Source organism: Alosa sapidissima, chromosome 10 (assembly GCF_018492685.1).
Source record: "Alosa sapidissima isolate fAloSap1 chromosome 10, fAloSap1.pri, whole genome shotgun sequence".
Lineage (NCBI taxonomy): Eukaryota > Metazoa > Chordata > Actinopteri > Clupeiformes > Clupeidae > Alosa > Alosa sapidissima.
Genome location: NC_055966.1, coordinates 24,044,788 through 24,071,369, shown reverse-complemented (window position 1 = coordinate 24,071,369; position 26,582 = coordinate 24,044,788). Strand labels below are relative to the sequence as shown.

Here is a 26,582-nt window from a genome sequence, read left to right as displayed (position 1 = left end):
ACTTGCACCCCTATAAGCAGTGGTGGAATGTAACGAAGTACAAATACTTCGTTACTGTACTTAAGTAAATTTTCCACGTATTTGTACTTTACTTAAGTAGAATCTATAGTGCATAGTTTTGACTTTTACTTCGTTACATTTTGCAGCAATTATCTGTACTTTTACTCCGCTACATTTCTACAACACCATCGTTCCTTTTTATATTACATTTTATGATCTTTTTTTTTTTCTCTTTGAAAAAACATGTTTGTTTCACCAGGGGGCTGGGTTGCTACCAAAGATAGAGCGCTACGTGCCCCGCTTCTAAATCTTTGAAACTAGTCTAGACCAGGCAAAGTGTGAGCTTGTAGCCATCTGCATTCGGTAGGCTATATTCACCAGAACCATGGCTATACTGGACATGCAACTGTGTTCTGTGCCCCAAGCATATGCTTGCCTTTCTCTGTCTATTATCTGCAGCGTTAGGGCCTCCTCTCCGATGAGATTGCGAGTCCGCGGAGCAGCGAAGCTACAGGCTATGCCCATGCGTCTGTCACACCTCTGATCATTTGCGGCACAAATGAATGGTAGACTATAGAACCGCTGTCCGAAAAAAAACTAAACATGTTCCAGATTAAAATATTTCTTAATTATGTGATCAAATAAAGAGGCATAGCCTACATTTGGGGGGTAGTAAAGTGAGCGCTCATTCCATGTTTATGCGCGTCTGCGCAAGTTGAACTGAACCTTATCATAAAGACACATTTCTCAACAACATTTCTGTTCAATCTGGACCAGCAGAATTGGCATTATGATACACCGGACGTTTCCCTTGTCTACCCCGATAAACTTCAGGCTCTCGTGTTTTGCTGAATGATACTTAACTCATCGCAGATCACACTAGATAACCAGAATTAGTCTCCAGAATTGTAAGTCAGAATGTAAACTGGGCCACGGATGGTAAGCACAATTACATCAGCTTAAAACCTAAAACTAGCTTCATTAAAATGCCACACCTCATAGGCTACTGATTTTTTTTTTTATTAGAATAGGCCTATATTAAGATAATAAATCATTATGCAAGTACTTTTACTTGTAATACTTAAAGTACATTTAAAATCAGGTACTTTTTACTTTTACTTAAGTAGAGTTGGCATTGTGGTACTTTTACTAAAGTAAATATTTCTCTGCTTATTTGTACTTTTACTTAAGTACTGAGTTTCAGTACTTCCTCCACCACTGCTTATAAGAGGATCACTTGGAAATTGCCACTCTCAGGTTATTTGAGTTTGAGACCCTTAGTTACAGCACCAGAAAAGGAAACTGTCTCTTGTCTGCCATCTTTTACAGTTACTAGAAAGCCTGCAGTGGTGACTCGTGTCCTTGCTCCTGCCCCTGCCCCAGCCCCTGCTCCTGCCTCCGCCCCTGCCCCTGCCCCTGTCCCTGCCTCTGCCCCAGCCCCTGCTCCTGCTCCAGTGTCATCCACTCACGTGGTGCTATCAGGCCAGGCTTTATCTGGCAACACAGGCAGCAGCAAAGACACGACGGTGCCCCTGCTCACCAACACACGTGAGTACCTGTGGCACTTTTCAGGTCTGCTGAGACATACCCTTACTTTACTAGTGTGCACAGTGTGTCATGTTTACTTTGGACAACAGCAGTCCTGACAAAGATATGAATGTCCCTTTTCCAAATGTCAAGGTGTACACCTATAGCCTCTATAGCTTTAGCTCTAACTGGCAGAATGAGGCACATAACCTATATGACCTTTAGTTTCCTAAATTTCCATTGGGATTAATAAAGTACCTACCTACACACTTTCACCTACCTAACTAACTACCAACCAACCTACCTATCCGTTTCCAAAAAGTTGGGACGCTGTGTAAAATGTAAAAAAATAAAATATATAATAATCTGCAAATCTTGTAAACCCATATTTAGTTACAAAGGACAAAGACAACATATTAAATGTTGAAACTGACAAATTTGACTATTTCATGGAAAATATAAGCTCATTTTGAGTTTGATGCTGCAACACTTCCCAAAAAAGTTAGGACCGGGACAAAAAAAGGCTGGAAAAGTTGTTGCTAAAAGATGCTAAAGAACACAAGGAGGAACATTTTGTAACTAATGAGGTTAATCATGATTTGGGTATAAAAAGAGCCTCCCAGAGAAGCCGAGGTATTCATCACTCTGAAAACCTGTGTGGGCAAATAATGCAACAACATTAAAATAGAACTATTTAACAATTTATATGTTGTCTTTGTACTATTTTCAATTAGATATAAGGTGTAGCGGATTTGCAAATCATATCATTCTGTTTTATTTAAGTGTTACACAGCGTCCCAGTTTCTTTTAAAACGGGATTGTACATACCGGTAATAAAGTGTCTACTAAGTGAATATAAGTGATTATTGATGTGATATGGGCTTCATACGTAATGTGATGTGTAATCTGTTCTCCCACAGTATCTGTCCTCACCCCCATGGCTTCAGTACCAGTCACAACTCTGCCTTCTGGTTTCCTCCTGGTACTTCCTGTTACATCCTCGAACTGACACCACCTGGCTCCATAGTTTTCATTCTCTGACCAGACTGACTTTCCTGGCCACAAGTACTGAAGGGAGGGACACGTTTAGAGATGAAAAAGTTGATGAACAACTGCAAGCGTACACAGAATGGGCAAAACTCTGCTACAAAACCCTGATGCATGTGAAGCATTGTGGGAAAGAAGCAGGCCAAGACAATGGATATCAGTCACAACAGCGCCATCTGAAGACGGAGAAATAGATCACTGTTGAAAATCAGACTGTAGACACTCACTTCTGAAATTCAGATAATGATTAAAAAAATATAAAGACATCTCTCTGAAGATATGAGGAGGAGACAGATGTTCAATAAAAGTGACATTTATTTTCTTAATGTAGGATGCATCGTGTTTTGAGTTGATGTGAAGTCCCACATTGCTGAAGACAACACTGTTTTAAAACCATGCTGCCTTTATTCCATTTTATAGTAGCAGGGCATTGTTACAAAACAGAAAAGATGTCTACCAGGTGTCTGACACAAGTTGTCAGATGTAGGACTTAGGACTTCTTATGTAAAAATGTCAAATAGTGTACAGGGACTGTCTACAAAGTGGCATGCCAAAAGAGAAAACCTACCACAAAAGTATTCCATAACTTTAAAATCACCTCACAGTTAAATGGTCTGCATAGGCTTAACTACATTTAGTTTGGGAGAATAAGCTTTTCCACCTTCCAAATTATACAAAAGCCTTTTTTCCTCCAAGTTATGTGCTATGTAGCCTAAAGAATAACAGACCATTGTGTGAAGTGATTTTTTTATTATTATTATTATTGTGAAGTGATTTTCCCCAATGAAAAGCCAATATTATAAGGCCTTTTTCCTGCTGTAGTATAATAAATAGGAGACCATTGATGTGTAGTGATTTGGTGATCAGCCACTACCACCTAGCTATTTTAGTCTATCTCCTCTCAGGGTTACACTTTGTAGACGGTCCCTGCACACTCATTTGACAGCCTAACATGTTAGGCCATTTATCCAGTTCTGTGTCGTTTTCTTTTTCATGAAAATTAAGTTTTAGCTTGTTGTCTCACTCACTACATTTGAAAAGAGGCATTGTTTGTTTTGTTGTTTACAATGTTTTACCTCAGACCTAATGATCAACAGGAACTTGGGATCTGTGCATAGCCTGTCCTGCCCCTCTGTAACCTTGCCAATTCTGACGTCCCGTACTACAGAATGACAATAGAGCCTACCTGAAAACCATGGCAGAAAATAATTAAACATTTGAGGAAAAATTGGTTAATTACAGAAAGTAATTATACATATAACTGTCTAATGAAGTCTAGGCTAATATTTGAATACAATGTTATTTATAAAATGTTATAAGAGAGTAATAAAATGTTTGAAAATGAGAGATTAATGTGCACATATGCCTATGCTATGCTTTGTTTACATCACTTCATTAAGTATAAGTATATAAGTGTATATATACTCTTTTGATCCCGTGAGGGAAATTTGGTCTCTGCATTTATCCCAATCCGTGAATTAGTGAAACACACTCAGCACACAGTGAGGTGGAGCACACACTAATCCCGGCGCAGTGAGCTGCCTGCAACAACAGCGACGCTCGGGGAGCAGTGAGGGGTTAGGTGCCTTGCTCAAGGGCACTTCAGCCGTGCCTACTGGTCGGGGTTGGAACCGGCAACCCTCCGGTTACAAGTTCGAAACACTAACCACTTTACATTAGAATTGCAATGCAAACTGTAGTATAACAGTTTTGTGTTTGTGTACCATCTGGGATGTTTGTGTGCCACCTGGACATGCCATGTACATATCTAGGTGGATAAATGAATTCAAACTTAATCATCTCACACATTGCTATAGTGTTTTCATACTGCACTTAGGGTTATAGTAACAGATAGTTAGTTGCACTGTTACAAACATAGCTCTCATAGCTGTGTATTTGTAGCCCACATCATGGTCAGTAATAAGGCCTATAGTGGACCTAGACTCTGAAAATGTAAGAAAGCTGAAAATCTTCCTGTGTAGAGAATACAACACAGGCTGATATGATTCATGAAGCTCTAAATTAAAGGCCAGCTTCAATAACATCAATAACATCAGCTCAACAGAACTCCCATTACAAGTGCGTTCTGTATTAAATGAGGCGCGAGGCTGCGCTGCGGTCAGGTGCGTAGTAACACTTCCCATGGCCCTCATTAAACATGGTGAGTTGGCCAATGTAAAGAAATAGTTTTTGTGAGACCCTATGTTAAGTGTTTTAACAGCGCTTTTTGTTTGCTTTAAACGGCATTATAATTTACATAGTTTAACTTATTAATAAAAGTAGTGCGTTTTTCAACGACATGTCGTCGAGGAGGAGGTTCGTTTTTGGAAAGTAGGCCATTTTAGCTACTAACTCCGCCTCCTTTTAACCATGATTACAACCAATCGGGAATCAGAACTCAAAAGGGGAAATTGCGTAAAACGGCGAATCCACCAGTGCTAGAGCGAGTGAATAGCGAACGTCTGCCCCCTCAGCGCAGGTATTTTTGTCCGTGAGTGAGCAGCCCGCGAAGAAATTTCATGCGTTCGTTCAGAGAAATATAGAAATCCCCCAGCTCAAAGAAAGGGTGAGTTCTATTTGTTATCCAGAGAGTTGGTTGTTAGATACAAACGTGTGAGCTCAGCCAATTGTCGTAATTCTTATTGTAACACAATAGCGATTTGCGGAAGGAGCCGCGCGTAGCTGTGCGCAGTCTGTGATGTATCAATTGTTAAGATGTTCCAATCCAGGAAATACCCGCGCTTATTTAGATATAACCAAACATCATTTTACCGGGCACATTTGATTTTATGATGCATATAGTCGTCTCCAACCACATGGCAGCGTAATGCTGGTTACAGTTATGTTCCCTTATTTAATCCAGCTCAAATGTCGGTATGGGAACTACTTTCCTCCCCGCCCCTTCTGTTCTTTTGACGAAGTCGCGGAGCTAGAGCCAATATACATTTTGTGAAGTGGCCTAACTGCATGCCCTCCCACGCTGTGCATAAAACACTGCTGTTGATAAGACATGCCAAGATATACTATTATATTTATTGTCATGATATGTTGATGAACGGAAATTGAACTTTTTCTATTAATGGCATCTGCATTCCTTACCAAATCGTGTGCAGAATTATTGGTAAAAGGTGAATTATCAAAAAAAAACATTGATGGCATTTCACAACAGTCAAGTTCTTTGTGCTTTAGGAACCACACCTGACTGTAACACGTGACTTTACGTCACATAAAAACAATTCTGCTGACACTGACTGTTGACCGCAGGTACTGTTGTGCAGGTTTGGCTGGCTCCATCATTCTGGTGTTAATATTCCCGTGCACGTTGTCACATCCATCACACCCCGTGCACGTTGTCACATTCTTTTTTCCGAAGACCACTCAAATGAGAGTACTATTATAGCACTATGTGTAGATTATGCATACTCCAGACTTTGTAATCAGGTAGTACCCCTAGTTAATGCATTTGTACTCTTTAATTCAGATCAGAATCAGCAACATGTAGAGCTATGTTGTGCTTATTTTACAAACAACATGAATGTTGAATGAGAAGCTGGATTTAACATACATAATTAAATAGAATGCTAAGAAAATGGACACTTTCATCCATCAAAAAAATCTCAAGTGAAGTGTGATTCAAACTCCTAAGAGATCAGGATCATTTCAAACTTCTATGAAATGTACTTCTTCGGCTGCAGTCACACTGATGAACTATTGTGTTTTGCAGCAAAATGTCTGATTCCGACTTGTTCATGGAGTGTGAAGAGGAGGAATTGGAGCCATGGCAACAGATACATGAGAACATAGAGGCTGAAAGGATTGAGCCTTTTGAGAGCATCAACACTGTAAAGCAAGGTAGTGTGTCTGCATATTATAGAACTGGAGATCAGTGATTTAAACCCAGATGAGCTAATTCAGGATTTTGACTTTGGTTCTTTAACTTTTCCTTTCTTTTAACACCAGTAAGGTTAATTTAGTGTGTCATGATCATAGGTAGCATAATTCAGTCATTCTCATCATTTTAGTACCACTAATGTTATAGTCATACTCTCAAATTCCAAGTTCCGCCGTGATTGGGGGAATCGCCGTGAACTGGTTTATCATTGGATTTGTAAATGGGATGCATTCTATAATTGCCTCTAAAGAATGTTTACAGCAACAGTGAAGGAAACTGTATCTTGTCAACTGTCTTTAACAGTCACTGGAATGCCTGCAGTGCAGCCAGTGGTGACCCCTGTCCCAGCACCTGCCCCAGTGGCATCCACTCATGTGGTCCTGTCAGGCCAGACCCTGTCTGGCAGCAGCGGCAGCAGCGGCAGCAGCAAAGACACTGCGTTGCCACTGCGTGAGTACCTGTGAATACCTGTGGCACTCTTCAGGTCTACCGAGACATATCCTTACCATACCACAGTGTGTCATGTTCTACATTGGAAAGAAATAGTATGTGAACCTATGCTAAAGTTGACTAGAAAGAGGAATAAAAACATATCTTTTGGAAATTGATCTTAATGCCTTAATGAAAAAAATAAGAAAATCCAACCTTAAAGGTAACCAATTTTCTTTGTGAATGAATAATGTATCGCTGTATAGTTAATGTATCCTAATAGGCTAACTGAAATAAAACCATGCTAATCTCTAGGTATGGTGAAGGGTATGGAATGATATGGGGCTATTTTAATTCCAAAGGCCAAGGGAACTTTATCAGGATGCATAATATCCTGGATCCATGAACTAACTGGCCTTTAAAAATAAAAATCTGCCTGCCTCTATGGGAATTTAACATAGGGGTTCATATACTTATGCCTCCTGTATTTTAAAGAAGAACATTTATTTATTTACAATACATTATTCATTCACAAAGAAAATTGGCGTCCTTAAAGGTTGGAAAGGTATTAAGAGCAATTTCCAAAAGATACATTTTTTCATTCCTCTTTTTAGTCAACTTTAGCATGGGTTCACATACTTTTTCTTGCCACTGTACTTTGGACAGCAGCACTCGTGACAAAGATATTAAGGACCTTTTCAAATCAGTTGTAAATTCAGACTGATTTTGGATACAAAGGGTCATCCACCCTATTGGTAAAACAAAGTTGGTAAAGATAAGGTCATTTAGTTAATTAACAATATACACAGACAACACATTCTGTCGTACTATTTGAAATTATTTTGACATTTCATCAAATGTCTCAATGCATAGACTGCATAATTCCCTTCCTTTAACGTTGGGTATAACTCTGTTATAATGCCATTTATTTTCCTGTATTGTAAATATTTTCAAATACTTCATGGGTCACATTAGTACTAGGACGTACACATATAACATGCATGTCTGACCTGAATTTACTTCAAAATAAAGTGTCCATGAAGTGAAGTGAGTGTATACTGTATGTATGTTTTTGTACGGGCTCCATCTAAGATATGATGTGTAATCTGTGCTCGTACAGAATCTCTCCTCACTTCCATGGGTTCAATCCCAGTCACGCTGCCCGCTGGTCTCAAGCCGGGCCCAGGACAGCAGCTGATCTTTACTCAGGGGGCGGGAGGCCTCAGCACTGTGGCCCTCTCCCAGATGCTGCTTCCTGGCCACGGCCACGGCACTTCCACCAGCCAGCCTATATTCTTTACCACACAGGTACATGTACATTAAACTTGCATTGATCCAAGTGCTGTGTTTTGAAGAAACATATACAGAAGGGGAATATGACAATGTAACGATTCCCTTGTAATATAATTGACATAATGTAAGTCGCTTTGGAAAAAGCGTCTGCTAAATGAATAAATACAAATGTAAAGACTTGACTTTTTGTTATCTTTATGGTACAACTATGTATTTTGATTCCAGTGGCAATAGAGTGACTAACTCAGCTGTGTTTGGCTTTTGTCTTTGCAGGGTCTTCCCGTCCAAAATTTAACGGCTGGACAGAATCCCCTAGGGATCGTCCTGAATGTCCAACAGGGTCAAACTATTAAACCCATTACGCTGGTGTCAGGTAATAAAAACACATTTCCATATGTTCCTCTTCTCCGTGTGTGTGTGTGTGTGTGTGTGTGTGTGTGTGTTGTTTGTGCTCACTGCCCCTAGTGTGTGTGTGCTCCTGGTGTACTCACTGCTCCTGGTGTGTGTGTGTGTGTGTACTACGTCTGGTCAGTGAGACACAATTTACAGGTTATTCAGTCATTTAGTCGTTGACATTGAGGGGAGTGTTAATTAATTTTCATTGTGTCCCCTAGGTTATATCTGTGGCCTGAAATGCCTTGTATGTGAAAAAAACTTCTTCCCGAAGCACATTTGAATTTATTTCCTCAGCATATTAGGTCATATCATAGATTATTATGGCAATTATTTGAACAGTGAAAATAATAATAAAAGAGTTTTTGAACTTTAATGTCACTAATGCTGATTATTCAATGATTCATTTGAATTTAAATATTTTAAATACTTTCACAGCAAAAATTATATATGCGATTCATTTCGATTAATTAATCACAGAGTATGTAATTAATTCGATTTTTTTTTTTTTTATTGATTGACAGCCCTAACTAAGATATTTTCTTTCACACCTTCCCAGCACCCGGAACTTCAATTTTCAAACAGGCAGTTGGAGGGACCCAAATTATAAATCAGCCAACTCCGTTGCAGACGGTCACGCAGGTTGGAACGGTGAATCACCCGGCTGCACCAACCCACACCACCACCTTCACCAGAGTCCAGATCCCTGCCACCATCACCATCCGCAACACCACCCCAATAAGCCACCCTAAGCCCACTATGGTGACCACGTCCAGTTCCCTACCCTCCGTAAAGACTACAACACTACCAGCAAACATGGGTGAGCTCAGTGAATATTACACTGGATGAATGAATGAGTGAATTAATGATTGTATGAACGAATTAATGATTGCATGAATGAATGAAGAGGTGTTTCGAGGACGTATGATGCGGTGCTGGCAGATCATAAGGAAACCAAAGTAATCAGTTTGCCTTTGGCATAATTGCCTTCTTCAATGACACTTTGGACTTTGCAAAGCTGATGTCTGTCCCTCCTGTACACCACAGCAAACACAAGCGGCCTGCTCACGGTGAAGCCAGGAGAGGGCAGCACTGACCGACCAAAACTGGTGAGCCTGGTCAACCAGCCTCAGACGCTCATTCTGCTGCCGAGCCAGAAGGCCAACGGTCTTCCCGCCAGCTCCACCGCCACCGCGCAGCTCAATATCCAAGGTTTATATGTCACCCTCTCTGGTTCCATCAAGATCAAACTAGAAAAAAAAAGGAAAAAGGCCTTCATGCTAAAACAGAATGGCTCAACTTTGCACCCCCCCCCCCCTCCCTCCCTTTTCTTTGCAGCGAGTTCTACCGCAACTTCACCATCAGGTCTTAAGATATGCCCACGCTGTGGAGCCCAGTTCAAGATGATAGAAGCACTACGTGGACATATGTGTGTAAGTGCATATCTGCAATAATGCATTAAATGGTGCAATAAGATAAGTCCAACAATGATAATAATAAAGTAATAAATAAAGTAATACTGTATACTGTAACAAACTGCAGCAAAAGGTGTCAATTAAGACACAACTGTGTACAAAGGCTGTGGGAATCATTCCGAAGAATCTGTTAATTTCTTGTTCTCTCAGTTCTGTTGTCCAGATCTGACCCAGGCTCCCACCACCAGTAAAGTGTCCCCTCTGACCCAGGCCCCCACGACCAGCAAAGTGTCCGCTGTGACCCAGGCCCCCACGACCAGCAAAGTGTCCCCTCCCATAGCTCCGGTGCCTGTCCAAAAGGAGGCGGAAAAGCTTGTGATGCTTGTGGATGACTTCTACTACGGGACATATGAGGGGAACCGCACCAACGCAGCCCAGGACAACCTGACGAACCCCCTGGTTTTCAAGTGCCTCACTTGTGGCAAGAAATTGAGAAGCAACATAAGGTAGCGTGAATCGTGAAGTTTCTTTAATCGGTCACCTTTTCTCAAGTGCAAATGTGAGGCTAAATTCACACCAAACTTGTCTGATAATGTCGGGCTGGACGAAGATCATATGCGGCCCAAATTGATGAGGTGTGTACTGGTGGCACCAGCGGCCCTGCAGTGGCTTGTTTGCACTACACACTGGCAACACGAGGTGACTCCTTGGATCAGTCAGTCGCCACCTCAGCTAGTGCTTTGGAAGTCTCCTTGGAGTGCACTTAGTTGTAGATTTAAACTACTCCATCAACTTCAGCTATGTTAGGCCTCAGGGGTATTGTGCAAGTCATGGTGAGTGGTTAAAATCAGTCTACATGTCCAGTAACTTATTCACTGACTCAATCCTCCCCCTCTTGCCAGTAGAAACAAGGCCGTATTACACAAACAACACAGCTTCCAGGCTCTGGGCCCTAGTTTGGCACTGGTCATGTCAATTGGCAAACAGCCATGTAGATCTCTGGTGTTTAGGTTATTAGTCTAAGGAGAGCTTTGTTACAGAAACTAAGCTATGTTTTTATGAATTCGGTATATCAGTAAACTGGACTTTTTCTGTTCTGAAGTTGAATGATGTCTTTGTTGAAGAGTTTGTTATAATTCACTTCAGGAATGCTTTCAGTTCTTCTAAATCTGTCTTATGGCCTGATACTGTATTGTGTAGAAATAAAATTTCTCTTTCCATATCAGTTCAGCTCCACTGAGGTCATATTTATATGTAACCAATAAACAGATACCAAATATGACCGCTATTTTTGGACAATTAAGTAGTGCAACTTTTGATGTACTTTCCCAAACCATTAGGAAGAGCATTTCAAGCATATTTATATTTAAGTATACTTTATCCAGATAGAACAGTGAAGAGTGACAGGCAGTGAGAGGGAGAGAGAGATGGGGTGGGATGGGAAAAAGGCCAAAGGTCGTATTCAAACCCGGGTCTTTGTGTGGTACGAACACTGCATCTGCCTGTGTCACAGCTCCCCCAAGAAACCCCCTATTGAGGAGTACGGTCACAAATATGTGATTAGAACATTCACAAACCGAGACTTCCGCACTATGATGTGACTTACTTATTTTTTCCATTTACTGTATAAAGAACACTGAAACTATAGATCGTTCGCATAGAATTGTAGAAGGAGCCAGGAAAAGAATTCACTCCTCAACAGGTCAAATGAGCTTGGAACCAACCTGCTGAAATCCTGACTACATTCGTCTTCTTGCAGGCTCATGAACCACATGAAGCACCACGTGGAGCTTGAGCAGCAGAATGGAGAGATGGACACCCACACATCCTGCCAGCATTGTTACAGACAGTTCCCCACGCCCTTCCGCCTTCAGTGTCACTTGGAGAGTGTACACAGCTCGTACGAGTCCAGCAGTAAGACCCTTCACCCAGCGATTTAAACTACGCTCATGTATTTGATATGGAACAGATGGAAGTCAGTTGGCCCCTGGCCAACAATAAGCCATGAGTTTCTCTTCACATTTTGTTGAAATAATCACGGGTTAATGATATGCTGCTAAGTAGTACAGTGCAATTCCATGCAAAGGTCATCCTACACTCTTTTTACATCATAAATATGGTGTGCAACCATACAGAAACAACATTTTTCACATGGCAATATTATACATGTTTAAAAAGGAGATAAATGGACTCAAGGTTCCAACAAATTGTATCATTTGACAAATTCCAGATTGACAAGGGAGTGGTAGAGCAATGTGTATGCTCAGCTTGCCTTTAAGAGCACAGCTCCTTACATTTGTAATGTTCTTGTTTTTAAATCAGCAAATTCCATGGCCATGTCACATCCATAACGTTTTATAGGAAAAGTTTATGCTACACATACAGTGCTGCAACAATGTCCAAAGTGTCTGTGCAAAGCTGATTTATATCAATGTAAAGTATGATGAACAAATTGTGCCCCTTTCTTACTTTTAAAACCTTTAATGGTGCGTTATGGATGTGACGTTATGGCTGTTACATAATGTGAATTTACAAGAATGGAGACTTTATTTTACCTCAAAGCTGATCAACGTCTGTTCTGGTGGCATGCCAGTTTCAACACATTTCACCTTAGTGTTTACAATTGACATTTCAGAGATTATTAGGCTGATCAAAACCACTGGAAGGCCTAAGCATTAGCTAAACAAAATATAATATTAAAATACCTCCAGTGATTGACATAGCCTATCTTCCCGTAATTGTCATACTGTTGTTGTACAGTAACTGGATTATTGTGTTAGCTGGTGAAGATGGCTGACTTTGCAGCTGGAGTTAACGTAGCAACCTCCTTCTGTTGCAGATGTGTTCAGCCTGCCGTTCACGTCTGTTTAACACAGTTTAATTTTAAATGTGACGTTCCACTATTGACAAAGATTTACAACACGATATGCCAGCATTTGAAGTGTCAGATCCTCTGTTGCTAATACCCACAGAGTAACATGAGTAACGCCAGCAATAAACTAGATGTACCACATAGCAGTACAAAATATGACCTCTGCTCAGTCCTGCACATTCTCTTTGCAAAAATAAGTCACGCTTGTCAATTTGTCTCCATCTCCTACTCCTGCAACTCATGTGCATGTAAATGAGTGTGTGCATGTGTGTTTGCTTTTGTGTATAAAGAAGATCTTTTTTATATTTTAAATTACTTGTTGTAACAAATTATTGAACAAGTATTTATTTTCTGTTTACCAAACCCAGTTTTAATCCTTTCTCCTCAGCCAAGTGTAAAATCTGTGAGTGGGCCTTTGAAACGGAGCCAGTCTTTCTTCAGCATATGAAGAACACACACAAGCCAGGGGAGATGCCCTATGTCTGCCAGGTACACACCTCAAGATTATGGGCTCTATTTTAGCAATCCAAATGCATTGTCTGAAGATGGGGCCCTGTATATACATTGCATTCGAGTTGTCTCTATGAATAAAAAGCCCTATTCTTCGACTTAGCTTTGTTTTGTTTTTTGAGAGAATTGAAGGAAATATAGGATTACACTATCTTAATGTAACATAATGTAATTATGGTAGGCTATACTGTGAAAATTGGCCGCATATTAGATTAGATTCAACTTTACTGTCACTACACAAGTAAAATACCAGTACAATGGAAAAAAATGGTCTCTATGGTTCTTGTACATTTCAGGTGTGTCAATACAGGTCGTCATTCTACTCCGATGTGTACAACCACTTTCGCACCTGGCATGAAGACACACGTTACCTGTTGTGCCTTTACTGCCTGAAAACCTTCAAGAATTCCAATTCTTACCAGCAGCACTTTTCCCGACATCAGGTGAATGTAGACTCAGTTTCTAAACTAGGTGTCAATAGTACATTGATAGTAATTTGGATATCACTGATAAATGAAGTCCCAGTCAGGCAATTATGAGTTTTATTTACAATTATGTGCATCAAGGAAGAGACAGCATGGCTTCACATAAAGGTCCACCAGCTCTTCTAACTAAGCAACCCAATAGTCAGGGTTTGAGTGTCCTTCCAGGTTGATGAAAGATGGTGCTGGTCATCATTACATGGACCACACATAATTTTGCAATGATGTGTGCTTGAGCAAGCATAATATCAATTCATTCTGTTCCTGTATTGTCCCTGAGTAGAGAAAGGGGGAGTATTATGGTTTTGCAGTGTGCGTCAGTAGCTATCTGCTCCGGATTGACAGGTTGACCGCTAAACAGGGTCTGATTCAGTGTGGCCCACATAAAGATGGGCTGACCAACGGCATCTTCTATCAGCCTGGAAGGATACTTAAACCCTAACTATTTCCCTGTCTAGTTAGAGCAGCTGGTGCAAAGTCATGCTGTCTCTCCTTTGATGCGCACCATTGTATAAAACTCTGTTCCTTATTTCCCTATTATTGTCTGACTGGGTCTTCATTCATCTGTGGTAACGAAATTACCATCAGGAGAAACAGAGAAACAGCCAACTTAGTTGAATTATTCTATCCGACCATAATTCTTACTGTCAACATTAGGACACATAATAACAAAAATAAATAACAAACATCAGCACATAAACTATTTATGACTACAGTATATGCTGTAAATCATAAGGCATGAATTTTGATTCCAATTCTCAAGACAGAAGTGCTTGTCTGTCCATGTGGTGGGCTTGTGTTAAAAAATGTTATTTTGTAGTTAAAAAATCCTTGTATTTTCATTAAAACTTTAACAAAATGCCTTTTAAATTCATTATGTACCTTGACAAGTGTTATTTTTTGAGCAGAAATCTACAGTGTACCACTGCAACAAATGTCGGCTACAGTTCCTCTTCACTAAAGAGAAGCTTGACCATAAGTTGTGCCATCACAAGACTTTCCGCAAGCCCCAGCAGTTGGAAGGAGTCTCGGCTGGTACTAAAGTGAGTGACATTACTTTTTTTCCATTACTTGGTGTTAAAGGAGAAATCTGACGATTTTTCACAACTACAGCGCTACATGTTCTAGAGTGTAGCGCTGTAGTTGTGAAAAAGCTGCCTGGCTGCTTTAGCTGTTGGAACTAGCAACTAAGATAGAGGTAAAACCGATTGTTTTCGGGGGGGGGGGGTTTTCCGTACCGACAGTACTCGTGACCTCGAGAAAGGGAGATCTATGTGAAAACTCGCCGGATTTCTCCTTTAAGCAGACACTTTTGTCCAGAGTGACTTACGGTGAACTTCAGGGACACACATTGTTCCACAGTGAACTTTTTGACCGTTATTATGCCGTCATCCGGGTACTTTCAGTGCGTTATCTGTAGAGTTTTTGCGTTATCTGCACTGTATACTTAAACTAAGTACTTGAAGTGTGCAAATATGTGGTTTAAAACACAGCCTGTGTTTTAAATGTGGTAACCTCTGACTTAGACAAACACACTATAGGTAAATTCAATATACTGTGATGCTTTAACAGTGATATTTTCAGAGACAGTTATCATACAGTGAAAATCTTTTTTTTTTTTTTCATACCGTTGTAACCCTAGCAATGACTGACATGTTTTTGTATTGTTCTAAACTTATCCTGCAGGTTCTGATAGCTAGCGAGTTGACCGCTCAATTCTATCTCTCTCCATCAGGTGACAATCAGAGCATATGCAATAAATAAATTGCGTAGCACTAGCTCTGGGCCACTTCCAGGAGCACCACCACCGACTCAGCCCAAACCAGAGCCAGCGCCAGCACCAGTCCGCCTTCCCCAGCCCAGCGTACCCCCCCAGCCCATGCAGACCATACAGATCATTCAGCAGCCCAGAGCCAGTGCATCCAAGAAGCCAATCAGCAAGATGATCGAGTTACTTACCAAATTCCAAGAACAGAGGTGATGTAGTGTGGCTCTCAAAATGTGCACAGTTTAGAGCTTGGTGCTATTTGTAGGAGATTTCCATTTCATTCTACATTTTCGCTAAGGCCCTGATTGCACATTATCAAATCACACAAACCTCATTATGCTGAAATGAAAATTGACACCAATGGCACCAATAATTTTTGTTATTTAATGTAATTTTCAGCTAATTGACATGTGAACCCATCTCTCTCCATCCATCAGGCCTCTCCATGGCAAGCAGAAGTGTATTGAGTGTAATTATGAGGTTCCGGACTTCTCCCATCACTTTCCCACCTACGTGCACTGCTCCCTGTGCTCTTACAGCACGTGCTGTTCCCGGGCCTATGCCAACCACATGATCACGTAAGCTATAGCCATAGTGTCTTTTAAATCCACACAATGTTGTGATGAAATTAGGCATTGGATTAGAGTTTAACCATCTTTTAATATCCTATTACTGGACCTGTTTTTTATGCTGACACATGCAGCAACAGAGAAATTCTTTGTTCTCTGAGTACTTGACAAATTCAAGACTGATTCTGATTCTTAGTAGAACCTATTCATATCTGTTTTTTTTTTTGTTTTTTTTTATTTTAATTTTTTTTATTCAGCAACCATGTTGCACGCAGGAACCCAAAACACAAAGGATATACGCTGCCACCTCCAAGGCAAGTCTGAGTTTTCCCCAATTCTGACCCTCCCTCATGGCTTAAAACTTGTACTAGATCTTAACTTAACACTGTACTGTATCTTAACACTGTACTGTATCTTAAATAAAGGAGTTGTTCCTCTTTAGTAACCATTTTCTTTTCACTTGCAGCTTGTTAAGGATGGTCTGTTCAGACTGTGATCTTGTCACCTTCAATGGTGACATGATGGCCAGGCACTTGGTGCAGAACCCTGACCATTCCTATAGTACCTGCACTCCAAAAGGTGTGTGTCCCTCCACCTCCAATCAAACAAGGCTGATTACACATGCAAATGGCCTGGCTGTGGTCATAACGTAATAATTATATTGGACAGACCAATTTTGTGTTCATTATAGGTTGTGTGTTCGGATTGTGAATATTTAAAATGGTGGTGTATGTGTGTCGCTCGGTGTTTATCTGTGCTGAAAGTTTCATTGTGCCCAGCATGACGGCTGTTTTTGGTGTGTTGCGTTGCATCATTGCTGTGGAAAAACAAACAATTCATCAAATTCTTTTTATTTAAAAAGCTGAAATAAAATGCATCTTTCTTAAACTTTAAAGCAGATGTGTGTGCTTTGTAATACTGCAATGTTTTGGTGCTGTACAGATGTCTTTGATCCCTTGGGGAGAACATTAATTAAGCATGCACAATTATGCCTGTGCCATTTTGCTATGTCTTGCGATTCTTTTGGGGCTTAGCTTAGATTTGTTTGCAATGGGTGCTTTGTTGGTTTTGCCTGATTCATCTGAATGCATTTGGGTGACACCACTTGCATTGTAAGTTTGCTACCCCATCAATTGTGTTCATTTCTGTTCACTCTCTGTAAAATTGAATACACGAAAATGTGCTTACTAGCTAGTGCTCCAGAATAGTTTTTGAAAAATGTCCAGGTGGTGTTGGCATGTTAACACAGCTCCTGCTCTCAGCTCGCTTTTTTTTTTTTTTATATCTTTTTTTTTTGTCAACCCTGGCTACTATATGTGATTTCAGGCCAAAGAAGGTCAGAAAAAGCAGTAAAAACAGTTTTCACTGTTACCCTTTATCAGTCAGTGGGGACCACTAAGCCTTTCCTCAAGCAGTGGTTGCAGTGAGCAAAAAGGCACGGAGGGCCTTATGTGAAAACTGCAAAAATAAATGAAATAGGCCAACAAGGAGAATGGAACCACTTGGAGCAGCTTATCCATTACATGTTTGCTCTGGTCTTTTAATTTTCAGCATGAATCATACTTAACTGGAGTACAGCTTAAATATATCTCAACTCTAAAGAGCAGAGGTCTAACTTTGTTCCTATGATCCCTCCCCTCCCCACAGAACTTCTGGAGTCGGATATAGAGTTCAGCGAGGTTGAGGAGGAGGAGGAGGAGGAACTGCGAGGGGAAGGAACTAGTGATGTAGGAAAGGAACCAGATTGGGCCTCGGTGGATGCCTGGATCGGCGATGGCCAGAGCAGTAAACCCATCCCAGAATTCACTGACCCCAGTGGGCCCTGTCACACTCTGAGCAAACACAGTGACGCTATTGACTACTTCCAGTTACTCTTCCCCAACTCGCTGATGCAGCTCATCACCTATGAGACCAATGCCTTTGCCAAAAGCCAGCACTTCCTTGGGCATGGAGACTCTCACTGGACTCCTATGACTGAGAACGAACTCAAGGGATTTTTTGGTCTATGCATTTTCATGGGTTTGCGTAATCTCCCCGAAACTCAAATGTACTGGTCCTGTCAACACTACGATGGCTGTGCAGTCTTCATGAGGACCATGACATGCAAACGCTTCCAGCAGATAGCCTCAAACATTCGAATGGGGAGCTGGGTCACTGAATGGAAGGGCAGCAGTAGCAGCGGTAAGGATCGGCTTCGGCTCTTTCGGCCCATGCTTAACATCCTGGAGGTCAGAATGTGGGAAACGTACAAACCCAACAAGAACCTGACCATTGACCGTGCCCTACTGCCACGTCTGGGCACTGAGGCTGGCAATGAGAAACAACGAGAAGCACAGCCAAGAATATGGCTCCTCTGCGACTCCAAATCTGGATATTGTCATCGACTGCACATTCAGATGCGATGTAGAAGAGGTAGTGAAATCTGTCACAGTGTTGTGCCTGCTTTATTGGAAGGTATGGAAGGTAAACATCATCAGTTCTACCTGTCAAAATCTCTGTCATCTATCCCTATCATGCAAGAGTTGTTGGGCCACCAAATCTATAGCTCTGCTTCAGTGCTTCCTCGGTCCCCGGTTTTGCCCAAAGCGCTTTGGGACCAGGAACGTGTTGAGACGCCTGGAGATTTTCGGCAGTACACCTGTGGCCCGGTCTTGGTGACCCGATGGAGGGATGTTAAGGAAATGTTCTGCATGTCAACCAACTGTCAACCAGGCCGACCCGATGATGTCTGGAGGAAGTCCAATAGCAAGGCTGGGGAACTAGTTTCCATCAAGAGACCGCTGGCTTTTAAGTTGCTCCAGGATAACATGCGGGGCGTTGATATCTGTAACCAGCTGCTAACTTGCAACCCTTTGGGAGGGATTGTCCTTGACACACACTGGCGCTGCCTATTCTGCCTCTTGGTTAATTTGAGCATCATCAACTCCTTCATTGTACTTCGAGAGAGCCGCAAACACAACCCACCCATATGGGTGCAAGATGGCAGGTTCTCCCAAGCCCAGTACCGTAAACGTCTGGCCTATCAGTTGGCAAAGTGTGCATATAGAAAACCTGAACCGTTTGTTCGTACAGTTCGTAGACGCCGGAGAAAGCGAGTAAAGCTATTAGGCTTTCGAATCAAGGAAGAGAGAGAGTCCGACAGTGATCAAGAAGGTGTGAGACACTACTTGTGCAAGATCACTCCAAAGACCAGAAGGTGCAGGAACTGTACGCTGAAGAACGCCCGCCACGAGTCCGTTTTTGGTTGCAGTGCTTGCAAGGTGAACCTGTGCAAGGGTCACGTGTGCTTCTGGGAATACCATGGATTCTCCAGCCAACTGAAAGGTCTTGAGTTGTCTTGTGTTGTTTTGTTTATTACAGATACCATGCTTTCTGAGACATCTTGTAAAAATCTAAAACAGTTGTATACATTATACATAATAGTGATATTTTCAACACAAAATCACTTAATTATTTGTGTTGTCCCCATGAGAAGTCTTGGCTGGTTGATCACAGTAATTAATGATGCTTAAGATTGTAATATGTGCAGTGGTATGTGTCGAAGCCGAGTTCCCTGAATGGTGAAATGTGGGTAGAAGCTCACTTGTATGAAACAGCCAAGCATATCACTTCCTGTTAGTGGTCAAACATCTCAGACATCACATTTCCAGTCAGACGGGTCATGGGTCTCTAGGAAGATGTGCTCAACAGAAACACAAGTTACATTGTTACATTACAAGTTACATTGGTAGCTGCTGTTATTCTGAACTCAGAAGAAATTAGCTGAAGATTTGATGTTTATTATATTTACATAAGCTTCAAACTAAACCCATTGAAGATTTTTCCATTGGATATTATCAGTACATTAGGAGCAATGTGTTCTAAAAAATGAAAATTGAAGTACAGCTTTAGGCATTTTCAATATTCAACAGTCATGTGAAATTCTTCAAGAGAGTGTTTCAAATGCCTTAAGCATACAAATACGTTGCAGTGTAGTCTACATGGGAATATAAACACCTGCTGTGTCAGAATTGTTACATCATTAACCAGTAGTGTAATTTTTAAAAAAATTAGCTTGCTAAAATTAGGTTTCTGAATGAAGGTCCCTGGGACACTGTTTGCACTTTCCTTAAAGCAGACAGTATAGGAAACTGTTTTTACCCTGGCTTTGTTCAAGAAGGAGAGTTCGGTGCATGGCCACAGAGCTACCTTGAACCTGAAACATGATTGTTTCCTCCTTCATATCATATGCAATACTCAGCCTTTGAAATGGATTCTAATTGAACAGGCCAATCTGATGATTCGAACCATAGACTATATATATACCGTCTATGATTCGAACCATCCCTCTGATCACCACCCTCTTTCACACATTACCACTTCCAGTTGGAGATTCAGGTAGAAGTTTCTAGAGCCTGTTGTGAGCGGTCCGTGTACAGCTCACTTAATTATTCATGTAGGTGTCATATAAAAATGAATGACACTAAATATCTGCTAATCTCTCCCTCCCAGCCTAATTATAGAGCTGTAAATGGGCTTGTAAAATAGCATGCAGACCAAAGTTGCCTACCTTCTATAACATCAGAGAACAAGGTCAAATACTCAATTGAACTCAATGTTCATCCACTATAAACTTTAATACAGGCAACGTTAATGAAAATTGATATGTGCACCAGTGTGACTTGAATGAAGACTAATTTATAAAAAATAGAATGTCTATGAATGATAACGTCAAAGTCAAGATGAACACACTACCTTGTTTACCTTTGATGGATATGTGTACAGGGCTCTCTAAATTGTTAACAGATGTATAAAAATGCTTCAAATAGCAGTAGCATAAACATGCAAAGAAGATGTATGAATTTTAAAATGCGTGTAATCCTTCATATATTGTATTGTCATTGTTGTAGGCCTAGAACTATTTTCTGTAATTTATTTATTCTTACATCAAAAAACACTGGCTGTGACTTTAAATGGCTTAAATTGCCTGGTGTACTGTAAGTTTGAAACAGTCTGAAAAAGTAATCCTCATTATTCATGGCCCCATTTCATTCTGGTCAAACAGATAACATCCTAATGACCTATCCCACTTGTTTCTGTTAATGATTACAAATTGGTCTTCATGGGATTTTACATGTCCACATAGTCCAGCACAATAGAGATGTAACGGTTACTGGTTAACATTCCTGAATCATGGCTGTCGTCGTTGGTGAAGAAAATGCCATTCCGATTTCTACTGAACACTACTTTCAATAGCGTTTTGTACATCTACCACTCACACTGAATTGTTCCTAAAGGAGCCACACCACTTTTGTAACAAGACTTTTAGCTTTTGTTGCTGCTGTGCATGGAGAACAGGCCAATTATGAGGTTTGTCCATCATTCGCAGTTAGTTTAGAGACATTTTCAGCACATTTAAACCATACTGCGATAAAACCGATAACCGCAATAATTTTGGTCACTACAACCGTGATGTTAAATTGTTGTACCGTTACATCTCTACTGCGCAGTGGATTTTGTTAGATAGTATGTGACAAAAAAAACAACAAATAATCAGTAAATATGACCTATCCCATGTAGCCACTGTTCATAGATGCAGTGGTATGGCGGGAAACGATGTGTTTTTGCATGTAAATATTTTTACTGCCATGGAGAGCTTGTGCTTGACACTTTGTTAGATTTGCAAAGTTTTACCTCAGAGTTAATTAGATAGTTTCCAAACAAAGTACCTGCGTGCTGAACATAAATGAAACGCTGAATAGGTCTTGTTTTCTCCCTGATAAAAATGCAGCTTTGGAAACCTTGTAAAAAATCACTTAGCAGACTTAGCAGTATTAGGTAGGGAATTATGTCAACAGGATACATGTGCAGTCTGATTTACATGTGAACATTATTAAACCTTTGTTAACATCAAACTAATTCTGCAGATTAGATTTGCATATTACTATACCTGTTGGCAGAGTACCAGTTTAAGAGCCTATTCTTCAGTTTTTATGCATACCATAATGCCATTTAAATGCTGATTTTTTTGTTGTGTTTTTCTTTTCTTCTAGTATCCCCAAAAGTTGGTTTCATTGAAAGGTAAGGATACAACACATTCCACAAATGTTTGTCACAAATGGGCATTTATAGTTAAATTAAATTAGTAGTGTCATTAGGATGGTATGCTAGTGTAACAGGTTTTGGCACGCACACACACACACACACACACACACACACACACACACACACACACACACACACACACACACACACACATTGTAAACCGACAACATAGTGATGCATAATATGAACGCTGCATCATGGCAGAAGTATTTTTGTGCAGTGTACATACAGACATGCATTTGGATGTCACCAGAGTATTCTTTGTCTGTTGTTGCAGACCTGCCTTTGTGGAGCAGTGCACACAAGTTTGTGCAAACACACACAAATGCAGAGTCACACACTCACATGTGCAGGCAAACACAGGCGCATACACTTCTTAAACACACACCCTCTGTCTGTCTGATTACTTCAGCACAGGATGGGCAAGTACAAAACATTTTGTATGTCCTTTGTCCATTTGCACATTGCTGACAATAGATAAGCCAGAGGAACAAAAGAAACAAACACATTTCCACCAAGTATTGTATTCCATGGTAAACTAGATGCACCCCATAGCAAGAGAGATAGAGAGACTTAAATTCTCTATGGACCTAACACTGCATGCAAGATGAGCAGACAAAAAAACTGTCAATAGGACTAAAACTGCTACTTTTTCCTTTAGTTGTAAAACCAGGTCTATTTCATTAGTCCTACATTATTCTCTGTTACGGAAAACAAATATAATTCTTTGGGAAATTATATTTAAATATGGCAGGGGTGTCAACTGTGAGAAGATCCTTCTGGTCACTAACAGGGGGGCTCAGGTTATTAAGACAGTCCCAAGTAATATCTTATACCCAATATTAAAGGTTGTATCAGCGATGACGGGGTAACGTCACTTCAAAACAGAGAGCTAGCTCGCTACACTATGTTTGGACCTTTTTTGGGCCTGCAATCGCTGATACAATCTTTAAGTCAATACAAAAGCTAAAGCTTACCCACCTACATTGAGACTTGTTAATGTTACCAAAAACATTTTTGTTTCCATGGTAGCGAATTCAAGTCCCAGATAATGTAGTGTCAGATACAAACTCCAGGTTAATGCTAGGCTGGGTGAACCCAGACAAATCTGCAAGCAAATTAATTTGGTCCACCTTTCGCAAAAATAAATTAATAGAAGTGTACTGTTGGTGTACTTATTTTGAAATAAGAATATGTATAGCTTACTTTTTGTGTACTAATCAGAGATACGCTAAATTGATTTATACTTGGCTTAAACTGACAAGTATACATAAAGGTTTAAGTATATCTAGCCTATACATGATACTTAAATATACTTAATATACTTATACTGATGGAAAAGTCTACATATATTTACTTGTACTTGTAGCCAGAGACTGATCTTTGAGAGGCTGCATGACATATTCTAATATTACTCTTCTGTAAAGACTGTGTTTGTGTTTTAAGACTGTATTACATTGCTCAAACATGCATGATATAACATTCTTTTTTTTTTTCTGCAACAGTCGTGAGGGTTCAGACATGCGGAGAAACAGAGTGTCAGGCTCTGTTTCAGAATCTCTGGGGGAGGATTCCGTGTTGGAGAGGAATCCAGATGAGGAAATGGCTCCCTTGGAAGACTCTGAATCCGACATGGACCAGATGGACGACCCGATGCAGATGTCTGCAGTGGAGTATGAAGAGAGTAGCAGGAATTCAGGGCAAGATGTCAGTCAGGAAGCTCACACACAAATCACACCCACGCATGAGAGCCCCAAACTTGAGCCTCAGTGTTCTTCCAGAGAGCAGCAGGAGGAGGTCCCGTCTGCCAGGCAGCTCAAGACTCTTCTTCTTACTCTTTGCAGTGGGATCAACAAAGCATCAGAGATTCATGCCACCAAGCCAAAGCTCATCGAAGCCTGGCTTAGGGAGAAAAAGGAGCAGTTAGAGCACAAATGCCAGAGAGATGCCATTGATGGCGGCGAGGCTGGGGGGCCTGTTGATCAGCTGGTTGAGTGGGTGCTTGCACAGCAAGAGCAGCATCTGCCGGTCAGTGGAGAAAACCTCTTTCAGAAGGCCTCTGAGTTCCATAGCAAGGCCAATCAGAAGAGCACCTTTAGAGTGTCACACGAGTGGGCAGTACGATTCATGCTACAACACAGCCTGGGAGTCCAGGCCATTGCAAATGTGGGTCGTCCTCTTCCCAGTAGCATGGAGGGCACCTCGCAACACTTTACTGATTTTGTCCACCAGCAGATCAAGCAAAATGGCCTGTGCCACTCTGTCATTGGAGCTATGGATGAACTATCCATCTTTGTGGATGTGGACTGTCTTCTTGACTCTGCCACTTTAGAAAAGAAGCCGACCTTCCAGTTTGTAGGCAGTGGCAAGTCTTTAATTGACGTCCACTTGACCATTCTTTCTGATGGCACAGTCCTGCCAGCCCTGGTGTTTTTCAACGGCCAGTTGCCCTCCAGGCTATTCAGTGAGTTGCCAAACTGTGTTCTGGTGGAGGGCAAAGTTGAGGGGTTCACCGAAGAAGAGGAGCTGAACATCTGGATTGAACGAGTTTGGCGAAAGCACCTCAGTTCTCGCAGTGAGAGCAAAGCTCTTCTGGTCATGGACGGACACCGCAGGCACACGTCAGTCTCTAGCCTGGACAACCTGAGCAACTGCAACACCGTCCCAGCCATGATTCCAACAGGATGTAGCGCCAGACACCAGCCTCTGGACATGTGCTTCCGGCCAGTCCTGCAGATGTTCCTCCTGGGGCGGTGGGCTCAGCTGGCTGAGAAGGGTGGTGCCGCGGGAGTATCAGCCAGTGACGTGGTGCAGCTCTTGGTGGACTGGCTGGTGGAGGCTTTAACCAGCATCTCTGACAGGCCAGAGGTCATCCAACGCTCCTTCTGCTTAGCAAAGGTGGTTGACCGACAGGGCGAAGGAGACAACAATCCAGCGGATGTTCAGGCTGAGTTGATCACTACGGTGAAGGAAGCTATGCTGCAAACCGCAGAGATCGAGACAAAGGCGTCTGCAGAGGAGGTTCCTGGGGACACCGCAACGACGGAGATCAACAGAGAGCAGGTCGAAGAGGAGGGTCACGAGAGTCAGCTAGAACGTCTGCCTGGACATGAGACAGACAGTGCATCAGCAAACAAAGATGAGTGATGTGTCCATCAGTCGACATTCCACAACCTTTGTCTTTTTCTGGACTTGGTTCTTTATTCTACCTCAAATTTTTTTTACGAAAAATCAAAGCGTATCAAAGCGTAGATGTGAAAACTCTGTGGGTGATGAAAAATGTAAATAACAGTAATTGTTTCTGTTTTGCTTTGAGCTTATCTCATATTGTATGACATTGCTTGCAAGTATATCCTCTGCTTAGTGATCCATTAGCACTAATTCCAATCATAAGATCTTACAAATTAGAACAGTTCAGATCTGTATCTGTATTTATTGCTTTTTCTCTGAGAGTTTGTATTATTTTAATGTGTTATGAGTGACTTTCAAAAAATGACTTTCAAAAAAGTATTTTTATGTGTCTATGACAATGCCATTCCATTTGTACCCCCACTTTTATTTATTTTCATGAAGCAGTGATCTGTACAGTGTATGAGAGTTTTCTACACTGCATTTTTTTAAATACTGTTGCAACTGCAAAATAATAAATTAAAAAGTTTTATCAGCATTCCCAGCACTTGTATATTCCCAGAGTCAATGTTGTATATCCGTTTTAACAACAACAAATAGAAGGACTGTGAGAGTTCATAGAAAGAATGTTGGTCCTACTTAGTAGGGATTGTTCTTAGATGAAGGGGGGGACTACTGGCAACAAAAACTGTTTTTTTTTTTTTCAGGCACTGTTCAATCGTGAGATTTTGGGTTATTTGCCTCTGTAACATTAACCCTCTACACTTACCCCCCATTTTGAGTTTTTGCTCGAAATTGCACACCGCCTACTAACAATAGCCCTGTTTCCACATACTTTGACTTATATTCAAGTGCTTGACCTCTTTTGAAAGCAGAGGCCTTGTAGATAGTTTTGGTGCCAATTAGATTGACTGTGTGATGAATTGTCAGAGAGTAGAAATATGATTAGTAGTTTTTTTTAGGCGGTTTTGTACATCTCTGGAAATGACCACATTCTGCCCTCTTGGTCATTTATTTTGTCTTGGAAACACAACTATGCATGCATATAGTTCTGCAACTGCAAGTTTATTTTGATAACGTGTTTACAAACTTTACAGAAAATTGTAAATAGCCTACTTTCATGCAGTTAATGGGATACTGTGCAGAATTGGGAAGTTAGGCCACTTTGGTGT

At 41.0% G+C, this 26,582-nt stretch overlaps 2 protein-coding genes and 1 long non-coding RNA gene across 13 annotated transcripts in view; 2 read left to right on the top strand and 1 right to left on the bottom strand.

Moving 5' to 3' along the window:
* The window catches only part of LOC121721059 (ensconsin-like), a 38,363-nt gene extending 34,444 nt beyond the window's left edge, over positions 1 to 3,919 (top strand). For 5 of the 6 annotated variants that reach the window (XM_042107638.1, XM_042107642.1, XM_042107643.1 and 2 more), the window contains one exon: positions 1,330 to 2,003. In XM_042107638.1, the coding sequence (XP_041963572.1) occupies positions 1,330 to 1,646 (317 nt within the window). In that variant the 3' untranslated portion in view covers positions 1,647 to 2,003. Of the gene's footprint in view, positions 1 to 1,329; positions 2,004 to 2,447 lie in introns of those variants that run through there. The other variant, XM_042107639.1, reaches the window with a different exon arrangement.
* A 792-nt stretch (positions 3,920 to 4,711) lies between these two features.
* On the top strand, positions 4,712 to 25,948 carry pogzb (pogo transposable element derived with ZNF domain b). Of its 6 annotated transcripts, none has more exons than XM_042107629.1 (21): positions 4,954 to 5,140; positions 5,764 to 5,838; positions 6,299 to 6,426; positions 6,770 to 6,916; positions 8,016 to 8,203; positions 8,462 to 8,561; positions 9,141 to 9,401; positions 9,629 to 9,793; positions 9,920 to 10,014; positions 10,207 to 10,502; positions 11,756 to 11,910; positions 13,257 to 13,357; positions 13,675 to 13,821; positions 14,769 to 14,903; positions 15,596 to 15,837; positions 16,066 to 16,206; positions 16,455 to 16,511; positions 16,664 to 16,776; positions 17,845 to 19,521; positions 22,230 to 22,257; positions 23,787 to 25,948. In XM_042107629.1, the coding sequence occupies exons 3-21, from the start codon at positions 6,303 to 6,305 to the stop codon at positions 25,426 to 25,428; spliced, it is 5,814 nt and encodes a 1,937-aa protein (XP_041963563.1). In that variant the 5' UTR covers positions 4,954 to 5,140; positions 5,764 to 5,838; positions 6,299 to 6,302; the 3' UTR covers positions 25,429 to 25,948. The 6 variants fall into 6 exon arrangements, with proteins under 6 accessions (XP_041963564.1, XP_041963563.1, XP_041963562.1 ...); XM_042107628.1 differs by having other exon boundaries at positions 5,764 to 5,852; XM_042107630.1 differs by lacking the exons at positions 4,954 to 5,140; positions 5,764 to 5,838 and adding an exon at positions 4,712 to 4,735.
* The window catches only part of LOC121721065, a 24,064-nt gene continuing 14,100 nt past the window's right edge, over positions 16,619 to 26,582 (bottom strand). Inside the window, exon 3 of the long non-coding RNA XR_006034735.1 lies at positions 16,619 to 16,633. This is a non-coding gene — a long non-coding RNA (uncharacterized LOC121721065). The remainder of the gene's footprint in view (positions 16,634 to 26,582) is intronic.

Bases quoted from the DNA above. Each gene is read 5' to 3' on its own strand.
- pogzb (XM_042107630.1), top strand. From the start codon at position 6,303: ATGTCTGATTCCGACTTGTTCATGGAGTGTGAAGAGGAGGAATTGGAG. The intron at 9,794-9,919 runs GTTTATATGTCA...TTTTCTTTGCAG, and splicing joins CGCGCAGCTCAATATCCAAG to CGAGTTCTACCGCAACTTCA. The intron at 16,207-16,454 runs GTAAGCTATAGC...TTTTTTATTCAG, and splicing joins TATGCCAACCACATGATCAC to CAACCATGTTGCACGCAGGA.